Here is a 12,503-nt window from a genome sequence, read left to right as displayed (position 1 = left end):
AGCACAATTCATTTGCATTGATTTTGGAGAAGGTTTATTAAAATACAAAGGCTTTGAACAATAATTTAAAATGAAATAAATTTTATGAAAAGGATCTATTTAAATAATTCTTTTTTAAAGTACACATACTTTAAAATATTTGTCTCTGTTAAACGTGAAATTACAAATAACCGTAAATCAATGGCTTGAAATCAAAAGTTACAGGTTGGAGCTGAGCCGTTTTTATGTTGTTAGGAAACCTCATAGCCCATACATGTGTTCCACTTATCACTGAAATTAAATTTAAGTCCCTCCCGAAGAGACGACGTTATCGTCTGCGGAAAACAGTAAAAAAAAAAAAAAAAAAGTTTTTATTGCTATTGTAGGATTTTAATAGATAGATAAATAACTTCCACCTTTTGGCGGGACTTGAGACTAACCGGTTTTTATTATTCATTTTATTTATTTAATTTTTAAATTATAGGTATGGGCCTGGAAATATTTCTTCCACATTTCTCGATCTTCAGCTTCCTCTTTTAACTCTCAATATTTTTATCTATTTTTCAAATCATCGATTAATTGTTGTTGTTCTTGCTATTCCTCGCTTTCTATCCATCTTTCATTTTATGGCGGTATGAAGAAGACAGTTTCTTCGCAAGATGTGTACAATCGAACTGCCCTTCCTACGACGGATGCTGGCTAGAAGCTTGCTCTTCTCTCCTATCCGTTGTAAAACATCTTCGTTTGTTACTCTCGCTGCCCATTTTATCTTCTCCATCTTCCTCCAACATCACATTTCGAAGCTCTATAAATATTTCTTCTCTAACTTCCATAATGTCCAAGTCTCTGACCCATAGAGTCCAATACATCATATATAGCACCTAACCAACTGTTTCCTTAGTGCAATATTAAGCCTTCTAGTTAAGAGTGATCTTTTCTTCTTGAATGCTTCTTTGGCTGTGGTAATTCTTGACCTGATTTCTTTGTTGCAGTAAGCGGCTCTCGTAAAATACTTCTCAGATTCTTGAAACTATCTACCTCTTCAAGCACTCTGACCCGTAAGGGCGTGTTTCCACGGGATATTTTCATGACTTTCGATTTTTCGATATTAATTTCTATTTCATACAGTTTTCCAGTGTCAACTATTTTCTCAATCACCACCTGTAGTTATTCTTCGGTTCTAGTTATAATAGCTGCATACCTGATGTTGCTAATGATCTGCCCTCCAATCTTGAAATCCGAAATTCCCATTAATGCTTCCCTCATTTAACATTTACTGTAAATGTTGAATAATTGGGAAGACATATTAGATCCTTGTCTGACTCCCTTCCAATTTCCATACTATTGGATTCTCCTTTATTGAAGCACAACTTCACTTGTTGTCCTATGTACAGGTTGCGAGTGAGTTATCCATCTCTCCAGCTGACCCCGATTCTTTTAGAATTTTCACAAGTTCCGTCCAACTGACCCGGTCGATAGCTTTCCGCGAGTCGATTAAATACAAACACAACTTTTTACAGCAAGAACTCGTTCTATATACAAGCTTGGAATATCCACTGAACCTAAAAGGCATTTTTTGGGGTTATATATAAGGTTTTCCAGCAACCACACCCCAAAGAGGAAGGTCGGTTGATATTCCAAGCTTGTATACTGAAATCGATGAATTTTCAAATAATAAAAACTCCTGCGTGTCAATAAATTAGTTGCACAAAAAGTAAGCATTGATTGTGAAAAAATCTATATCTGTAACACTAACGTTTTATACCTCCATGAATACAGTATATCTTAAAGTTTGTTGTCGCACGTCACTTGTTTCTAGTTCTTAGTTTCAGCCGCCGGCACTGAAGATGCAATTGTTTAATAATGTTTATCTTCCCTGATATTACGCAAGTCATCATATAGTCGTATACGGGTGCAGAGCGTGCACAGTGTTACTTGTGGTTTCACGAATCCTGATGGCTTATAACCGTGCAACGAAACTTCAGAACATGTTACCACAAAAAGACACATCAATCACGAGCTATCATTGCAAGGTATAATAGTTTTATTGATACCGGTTGTGTAGCACAGAGGATGGAGTGTCAAGGTAGACCTGCAGTTTCTGAGAGACAGCCGAACAAGTGACACAGATATTTGCGTAGTCCACGTAAATCAACTACGCGTGCCAGCTTAGAATTGGGTTCCTAGATCTACATACAGTATGGAAGGTATTGCGTACTCGACTGAAGTTTAAACCATACCAACTGCAACTTCTGCAAGCTTTGACTAAGAGTGACAAAGAAGTTCGAACGAAATTTTGTAAAGCTATGTTGAATAGGGTGAAACTCGGGATACTTTTATGAACATAACTGCCTTGTGATGAGGTCTTTATTCCACGCCAGCGGTAAGGTCCATAGACATAATATTCGGATATGGGGTGACTAAAATCCTCATGCGATGGTCAAACATGCACAGGGCTCACCAAAGGTAAATGTTTTGAGCCATAAGCGTGAGCAAACAGTACAGCCCTTTCTTTTTCGCTGAGTCTACCGTCACAGACATACCTGGATGTGCTTGAGAACTATCTAATACTACAATTGCGTGAAGATCTGGATGTTAATACCATTTTCCAAAGATGGAGCATCGCATATTCATCATGAAGTTACCGCCTATCCTAATCATGAAGTGAACATTGTGGTGGACAAACACCGTGCGCGTGGGTTTCCTCCGGGTTCTCCCGTTTCCTCCCATTTTCTTCATTCCATCATTTCATTCATTACTCATCATCACCGTCTCCTTTAGCCTAGCCGGCAGAACTGTGGAACGTAAAACTCTAAAGTTTCATTTTTCCTAATCGTGCAGTACCGATTTCGATTGGTCGTGGTGGAACGATTTCGTGGCATCCTAGTTCGCCTGATTTGCACTATGGATATCTCTAGCTGGGGATACATTAAAGAACATGAGTTCGTTCTCCTTCTTCCAAGCAACGTCGACGAGCTGCGGATCCGCATGGTGCAGACAGCTGCGACCAACAATGCCGAAATGTTTCAAGCAATTTGGCAGGAAATCGAATATAACTGGGACATTTGCCGTCCGATGAAAGGACCACACATTAAATACTTGTGAAGAAAACATGAAGATATACTTTATTCATGTTGGTATAAAGCATCACTGTTACAAATATAGTTTGTTCACAATTAACGCTTCCTTTTGTGTAACTAATTTATAGATATACTGCGTATATACACAGCTACAGTGTAATTAAACATAAAAATCAGCAATGATAATTCATTAGACGATACAACACTATTACACATATTCCAAAAATTTATTAACACACATAAAAATACAACAAAATATATAATATTTTTTCCTGCCTAGCCCGGGAAAAAAGACGATTTTTTTGTTTACATAATTTTGTTCGAGTTCTTTGTTCACATAATAAATAACTAAGATCCAAACATTAAACACAATTGCTGTGCAAATTTCAATACCGAATGACGTGGTATTTTCTACACTTGAAGCTATTGGTAGTCATATGGGCACCGTCGTCGCATGACAAGAAAGTTTAAAGTTTTCGCTATTAAACAGTACTAACGAATAAGTTAATTTTAATATATGTCCTAAAATTATTAGAATACTAATTTTTACATTAGAAATTAATTATTGCGCTTGACTTCCAAAGATACGTGTAAACGAATGTTTCAATCAATGGCAATATTTACAAGCAATGTTATTTAGTTTCTTGCAGATCACAATACTAAATTCAGAATTTTATTTTCAAAAGGAAAATTTAACGACTTATGCTTATATTTTGTATTTTCTACAAGATATTTTAACACAATAGTGTCTAACTGACTATACCGCTAAATTAAATTTGATATATTTCATATGTATACTTACATGCTTGAAACATTATTATAACTTGGATCCAAGCAACGTCTTCCAATTTTTGTAACAAATTTGCTTGAAATTAAAAAAAGGTGTCGTTTTAGAATGAATAATAATAATTAAACATTTACCTGCGAAGTTGAAATACTTTACTACAAATTAAGCGTAAGAAAATTCAAACACAACATAACATTGATATAAACTAATTTTATTAATTTTACTCTATTTTTTGCACACTAAAGAAGCATAATAAAGTGAGTGTTTCCATTATGTTTTAGCAACAAAAACAATGAAATACATAATATACACAAAATATTATTCATTGAGTTTATGACTACAAGAAGCTTGACCCTCTGTTACATTTATACCACAAAATCTCCAATAAACCGTTGCTTCTAGCACGAGGTTTTACTTCAAGATACAATCTTTCTTAGTGAAACACACTGATTAATATTAAATTTCAACATGGAAGTGGAATTGATTTCTAACCCTCATGTGTATGGGACTCGCACAAACGTAAAATTATCCAAACACCTATAATCATATTGTTTGTAATGAATTAAGTCTGTTGCCCTTTTGTTGGCCACGTCCTCATAAATTTCTTTGATAACATCGGCTAGATTTTCAAGATTAGCTTCTTTTGCAAGACTTTCGAAGTACTTCCACTGAAGTGACGACAGTCTATGGGCGTATCTCTTTGGCATATTCATTCCCAATCTCTCCTGAAAATCCCGTTCTTCATCTTCCATCATCTCCCTTTGAGTTGGCAGTTTAAAGGATTTATCGAGAGATTTAAGGAAAAATTGCACCTGTAAAAACAGTAAATAAACATTTTTGACTGCATACTTAGCAAATATAATAAACTATTTAGATTTTTCATTCAACAAATCATGGAAATCAGGGAAAGGAGCAAGTATCTTATTTGTCACAGAAGGTATAAAATGAGCTTACTCACGTCATGAGTTCAGGAATATTATAGAAAATTGTGACAGAAATTAAGAAGTCACAGTACTATGCATGAATTTTGGATTCGACAGCGGACAGTGCGCATATTGATCAACTTGCTGTAATTGTTCGTTATTGTTTCGAAGGAAAGGTATACGAGCGTTTTTTATTGTCCATTCCCATAAAACGCCACACTGGGAAATTTTTATCAGATATTATTATCTTATTTCTTGAACAACAAGGCTTAGATATAACTCATTGCCGAGGCCAGAGCTACGACAATGCTGCAAATATGTCTGAACGATAGAATGATTTGCAAGCACATGTTAAAGAAAATATCCAGTTGCGTTCTATTCTCCATGTTCCGCTCATTCTTTAAATTTAGTTGGTGCACGTGCAGTACAATGTTGCTTGCAAGCTGTGATTTTTTTTGAATTTCTACAAAAACTCTATACATTTTTCTCAAGTTCTAAACATAAGTGGTTTTTGCTGTGTTTTGGACTTAAGCCAAATGAAAACAACCGATTATTGGTCTTAAACTCACTCAGTGATACTAGATGGTCAAGCCACGCTGAATCATGTAAGGCTCTAGTTTTAAATTTTCAAACAATAATGAAGATCCTTGAATAAATAAGCATGAATGAACAAGAACGCACCGATACTCCACGAGATGCAAATACTCTTCACAGAAAGATGAAATATGAACTACATTTTATGTCTGTTTTGTGGCACAAAATATTAACAAGCTTTAATGAAACCAGTAACTACTTGCAAGAGTCTGGCTTGGATACTGTAACAAGTTAATTTGATGAAAAGTCTGGAAACTTTCGTATCCTCCCGATAAAGTTGAAGAAGAACCTGAAAAAAGCAGAACCAAAAGGTTCCCTGATGGTAATGATGACATTTATTTACCTCGAAGGAAAAATTCCAAGCTGAGACATTTACCGTTATTATAGACACACTTCTTGTTGAAATCAAAAGAACAATTGCCGCATATGAACACGTCTGTTCTATTTTCCACTTTATTCCAAAATTATGCACGGGAATACTTCATGAAGATGTCCAATATTTCATTGCAGTTTACAAGGAGGACGTGGAAAATGAAAATATAAAAGACGAAATCAGTCATTTCTCTAGCTACATGATGAAAACGCAGCTTCAAGGAGAATATAAGACTGCACAAGGTATATATAGGTATATGTATAACAATGATTTGTAATCTTTTTTTCAAATATGTCTATTGCTCTTCGCCTGTATATAACACTTCCTATTTTTAGTTTTGAGGGTGAAAGAGCATTCTCAAAATTGTCACTCATCAAAAAATCCACTCCAAACTGCGTTAAAGGAAGATAGGGCCTAAATTGAATGCTCTTACCTTTCTATCGTCATAACATAACTAGGGAACTGGACTTTCCTGAAACAATTTTAAAGTTTGCTGCACTGAAAGCAAGGAAGAAGCAATTCGGTGTAAGAAAGTAGGCTAATTTTAACATACTTCCCTAAACTGAATGCAAGTGGTTCAGGGGAGTCATTTAGGGGGGCAGGGAGAGGCATTTGCCCCTTCCCCAGAGTTTGAGATTTGTATAGATTTTTCAATAGAATAGTAGTAAGTCAGTGAAAAACGCGAAATTTTATTTATATCAAGGGGTTTTGTCCCCCCAAGCTAAATCTGAAATGACGCTACTGAAGTGGTTCCAAATATTTTTCTTTTGCAAAAGACATTTATTCATGGAAATGGAAGTGAAATGCCAGCAAAAATGTTAAAGTTACTTTTAATGTGTATGTAATTAAAATGAACAAATCAAGGAAGATGGGTCATTCTCAATAGAAGCAATAATGTGACCTGTCTCCTGTTCATGGAAACTAGAACAAGGTAAATTTATATTATTATTATTATTATTGTTACTACAATATACGATTTTTCCTTCTATTATTTGTATTTTTCAAAGTGAAATAGTACACAAAATAGAGTATACCTAGGTACTAGGGTTAAGTCTCATACATGTTTGTGTGCCTGTTAAATGATCTCTGAATTTTCCACAAAGAGCCTCTATCAAACTTCAGCTCCCTTAAATGGGCCCTGTAAAAATGTAACTAGATATTCAAAAGTTAAAGAATGATAATCGAAAGTCAGTAACTCCAATTTAGAAATTTCGTGGAAAGAGAAAACAACGTACTTAACATTTTCTATGTAGAGTGTTTCGGTCGACAATCAGGATCAAAGTACAAAAGTTGACATAAATGGGAAATATCCTTTTCAGCTAGTTTTCAGCGAAACAAGGATTCATGTTTCGCCGAAGCTGCCCGACTGTCCAGGTGTACGAAAATTGGGGAGCCTAAAGCACTCAGCCAAAGAGAAAGACACAGATACAACGCGCTTCTGTTGTGGGTGGTTAAATGCAGTGCCAGCAGTTAGAACCCTTACACATTAAAATGAGTAAAACTGATGTCTACAAAAGTTTGTTTTTAATATTCTACTATTATAGTGATTGGAGATATAAATCAAAGATGTTTAAACATAATTAAAATATAGGCCAGTCGAATTAGGATTCTTGTATATGGTGCTCCTGGACATAATTAGTAATGAATTTTTCTCTTGATAGGATTGTTGTAATAGTGGTCCTAATAAGCATAGTAAAAGTCCTGAATGATCCGCCTTGTGCTAACTCCGCCAACTTGGAAAATGGCGGACGATCACACATTTTCATTCGGTTTTCGGCTAATTTCTCAAAAACGGTTAACTTTAGAAAGAAAATAAACTAGACCAATTTGAAAGAGCAGAAAATTTCCTATTAGATAGAGCTTTTACATTTTTCTCGAAAGCAAGCATTCTCTGAAAAATATCTCCGCTTTTGCAGGATTATTGAAATGGTTTGGAAGTTAATTGATCATTATTGAACTCTCAAACTTAAGTCCATATTTTTAGAGACCAGTAGTGTCATCGCAGACCACTAGGTGTTTTGGAGTGATGCCCTGTGGCCAGCGTATCGGCTGCCCTCGCTGCTCTTTTGTGGCATTCTTGATCTCAGTTAATCTTGATCTCACTTAATGTCTTTCATGGGCGCCATCGGATACATCATGCCAGACAGCAGTTTGAAGGAATTATAGATCACTGTTTATGCTACAAACTCAATTGAGAAAATGATGTCTGGTTACTACTACGCAAGGGCTGTTCGAACTCATTTGTTAACACAAAGAGCATTTGCACATATTTTGCTGAACAGCATATCCATTCATGATGAGATGAAAGTAGAAATATCAAAGATTGCCAAAGAAGCTATCGACGGATTAGGTACTAACGAGTCCATTAATGGCTCAGCAGTAATTAAGGATCTTTTAACAAAATTCAAGATTACCTTACACCAATAGCTGAAAAAGAACCAACTGCAAAACTTTGGATACAATACTTCCATATAGTGACTATTCTAAAGAACTTCATAAAGGCAGAAAGGATGGGTGATTGTGAGCTACATTTGATATGTGAGAAACAAATTATGCCGTTTATCACGCTACTGGCCACTTAGCATATGCTAAATCTTGTCAAATGTACTTTCAACATATGAGCATTCTTCACACAAAGTTAAGCGAAGCGGAGATGGAAGCATTCATAAGTTATGCAGTCAGAGGATCAGACAAACTATTGGCTGGGCTATGGACCGGTATGACTATTAAACAGACGCTTATGAGAACCATGAAAACTTTTGGAGGGTTGAGTCCAGGAAGAGGACGATCTCGGGATCTCTGGAAAGCAAGAATGGAAAAGGACGATCAAGATACGAAGATATTTGTGAGCTGGCGTCAAATATACTGTCAATTTGTGGAACACAATGAATCTTGATTGACAGGTGTCAGTGCAGATGACACCATCAACTGCCACAGAAGTGTGGAAATAGGACAAGCTATAATGAAAAACTTAGTAGGTCAGAACTTCCAGAACTTGAAATTAAAAATGAAAGACAAAGTGATTCCATTAAGCACATGAACCATAGTACTGTAAGACTTTATGAAAACGTTGTGCCTGTAAATACGAATTTCTGTTCCAAAGAAACAGAACACTTCAGTTCACGACGACAGGCAACTGAAGAACTGTTTTATATATGAACTTTCCTCCTTACCACAATCCCTATTTGATGAACGGGTAATGAAAAAATGTGTCAAATCAAGCCTCTTTTTATGTTTTGACATAATGGATCCACAGACATTGATCCCTAACGAATGAAGATTTGTTGTTGATGGTGGCTTTATACTTCACCGTGTGCTATAGCTTGGTCAGGGCACATTTCAAGACATCTTTTCTACTTACATTGCTTACCTTAATAATCAATATTTTTTAAACCACATTGTGGTGTTTGATGGGTATGGAAAAATAACAAGAACACAAAAAGTACTGAAAGAGATTGGAGATACTCTACAAAAAGATGAGCAGACTACGAGGTGAAGAAGGGCACCCAATTAACAATTTCACAAGAAATTTTCCTTTCTAACGAAAAAAAAATAAACAAGCCTAAACTCATTGCTTTACCAGAAGAATTACAAAATTATTACATCAGCGTCTTGCAAATAGAAGACGATGCTGAGACACTCATTGTAAACACAGCTGTAAACGCTGCAAAATCACAACGAACTGCAATTGTTGGCGAGGACTAAATCTTTCAATTTCATTAACTCCAGATGGTAACGATGTGATCTCATAAAGCCAGGAAGAGGAAAGGTACTCTGTCACGCAACTGAACAAGAAGCACCCTAACCCCAAAAAATACTTCCTGTTCGTTCATGTGGTAAGTGGTTCTGACATGACTTCAGCCTTTTTTCACAAAGGAAAAACCAAAACGACTGCACTACTTAAAAAGAAATAAAATGGCGGGCGAGTACAAGTCAGATCATTCAGGACTTTATTGTGTTGATGAGGACAATTACAACAATCTTGGGAAAAGAAAGTTTCATTACTTACGAGCAAGGAAGAAAATCACAAATATATCTCAAGGAATGTCAATGTGCTGAAAATCACCTCAACAAAAAACCGTGTGGATAGTGATAGAATGCTCACCTTTTGAAAGAAAAGTAAAAGCTCTATCTAATAGGAAATTTTCTGCTCTTTCAAATTGGTCTATTTTATTTTCTTTCTAAAATGAACCGCTTTTGAGAAATTAGCCAAACACTGAATGAAGATTTATGATCGTCACTCATTTTCCAGGATGGCGGAGTTAGCACAAGTCGGATCATTCAGGACTTTTAGTATGTTGATTAGGGTCACTATTGTAACAATCCTGTGAAGAGGAAAAATCATTACTAATTCTGTCCACGAGAGATGCCTAATTCGACTGGTCTAATATAATTAATATATAATCAAAAGAAGCCTTATGCGTGGGATAATTAACGTATTTGTATTTTCTTGCCAATGTTCATATCCCTTGGAATCATTGATTTTTCTAGTTCTATACCATTTACAAATGCATTTTCATTTCTAATACTGTCGTGTCGTGTTGCATTCATATTCTTTACATTCCTAATACCTTTGTGTCCTCTAAGACCAAATGCAAATTCGTTCTTACAATTTTATACAGCGTCTTACATGTTGAATGCCCTATTATTCACTTCATTTGTATAGCCATAGTTTCATGATATAAGTCCTAAAACACGTCACATAATCATCTATTATTAGACCGATCGTACACAAGAATGTTCAAATCATGCAGATGTGTTACTTCCACTTGAATTTATACCTAAAAATTTTGTATAGAATGAAAGGTTAATTACTAACTACTTTTTGAAATACACTGTACATATACTTTACCTGTAAGGAGAATAATGGAAAGGGAAGTACAACTGTTGGTAATCCAACGAAACAAAGAGTTGGAAATTCTATATGAATTAGATGTTTATACAAAGGTGTAATACGACGATCCTCTATTTTCAAGTGACAATCATCTGACAAGAATGGAAAGCTGTAATTGTATCCTGTAACAGGAAGGAAACAAAACAAATCAGTATCCTTAGTAATTTCCTTGTAACATTCTATTTACGCTAAATGTACTTTTTAAGTTTCTACTTACAGCTTAATGACAAGCAATAACTCATATATATGTATTATTACATACGCCAATATCTATGTATTGCATACGATTAGATTGACGTATGGCATTTTATACAGATACTCATCATTTTTTAGACACACATTTCCTCTAATCTGCACGTACATAAAATTTGAATTCATACCTTGCACGTCATTTCTGTGTTATTCCTTTTACCACAGTTAAATTGGTGCTTACAGTTTACGCCTCTTTCACATGACGCACGCGAGAATGAGGCTTACGGAAAGAATTAATATATATTTGAATTCCCTCCCTTATAAAATATTATTTTAATCAAAGTGAAATGGTGCGAAAACGCTGAATAAAGCGCTACTAACGTTCAAACACATTGCAAACGGATCATCCGTTTCGTGGGGGCAAACGTGACATCAAATTAACTTAAAAATTATTCCTGTTATGTGTTAAATATCTAGAAACACATAAATAATATGCAATGAGAGATATGAGAATAATGCTCGGCTCGGATTTTACACGGGAAGGTGCGCATAAAAATAATCCACGTACGAGGCCTGCATAATGTCCTTTTTACAACAAAACCGAATGGCAAATCCATACTTAGACCACAAGCAGTTATGTACAGAAGGCTGGAAATAGTACGAAAATAATTTATAAACACCTCGCCCTGGGGAATTACCACGGGGTACGAGGCCTACGTCCAAGATATACATATACCGGTATGTCTAATGGGGATTTTGCGTCACTGATCGACGTTATCTAAAGAAAACGAAGAAAAACTACGAATATTCGAAAGGAAAATAATTAGAAAGATTTTCGGACCAATCAGAGAAAATAACGAATGAAGAAGCAGAACCAACAAAGAAATAGAAGATATTGTACGGTTTATAAAAGCGCGACGGCTGCGATGGACGGGACACGTAAAAAGAATGGAAGAAGGACGACTAGCAAAGAAGATATTACATGAAAAGATATTTTCCACGAGAAGAAGAGGTAGACCAAAGCAAAGATGGTACGAGGATGTAAACAAGGATCTGAGAATATTGAAAGTTAAGAATTGGAAAGGGAAAGCAAAGAATAGAGAAGAATGGAGGCGCCTGGTGAAGGAAGCCAAAGCCCACCCAGGGCTGTAGAGCTGCATGGTAAGGTAAGGATTCAAGAACAAACTAACGATCTCTGATCAGACGTGCGAACAAAGGTGCCCACTTCGGACTAACCTCTATCAAAATCACGTTCACATTATTTCGATCTCACGCTCATAACGTCATTTTGGCATCACGCTCATTCGACCTCATGTTCATATCGCCACCCCAACATCATGCTCACTCAACCTCATACTCACAACATCATTCGAACATAACGCTCATATCATTATTATCATGATTTAAAACTCGTGTTGACTAAGTCTCACGCTTACTTCGTGAGCGTGAGGTCAAGTAAGCGTGGGTTATGAACTCATGGGCGTGGACTTCATGAGTTCAGGCACCTTTGGTGGGGAATCCCCTGAAAATTCACCTAGTATAACAGGATTAACATTTATCAAACTGAAGGAGGCCTATAAACCAGAAGTTAATCTTTTTAATCAGTGTCCAATGCAGATGTGCACGTCAAATCGGTGTGGAGGCTAATCTCCCTGCGAATATAGATGAGAAATGGAACACC

At 36.0% G+C, this 12,503-nt stretch overlaps 1 protein-coding gene across 3 annotated transcripts in view; it reads right to left on the bottom strand.

The window, feature by feature from the left end:
• Window positions 1-4,041: 4,041 nt before the first annotated feature.
• Window positions 4,042-12,503, bottom strand: part of LOC145688409 (uncharacterized) — a 420,154-nt gene continuing 411,692 nt past the window's right edge. For all 3 annotated transcript variants that reach the window (XM_081762596.1, XM_081762595.1, XM_081762597.1), the window contains 2 exons: window positions 10,589-10,752; window positions 4,042-4,658 (listed from right to left, as the gene is read on the bottom strand). In XM_081762596.1, coding sequence (XP_081618722.1) covers window positions 4,341-4,658; window positions 10,589-10,752 — 482 coding nt within the window. In that variant the 3' untranslated portion in view covers window positions 4,042-4,340. The remainder of the gene's footprint in view (window positions 4,659-10,588; window positions 10,753-12,503) is intronic.

This window comes from Thermobia domestica, chromosome 6, assembly GCF_964235325.1.
Source record: "Thermobia domestica chromosome 6, izTheDome1.hap1.1, whole genome shotgun sequence".
Lineage (NCBI taxonomy): Eukaryota > Metazoa > Arthropoda > Insecta > Zygentoma > Lepismatidae > Thermobia > Thermobia domestica.
This window is presented reverse-complemented; position numbering and strand designations above follow the sequence as displayed.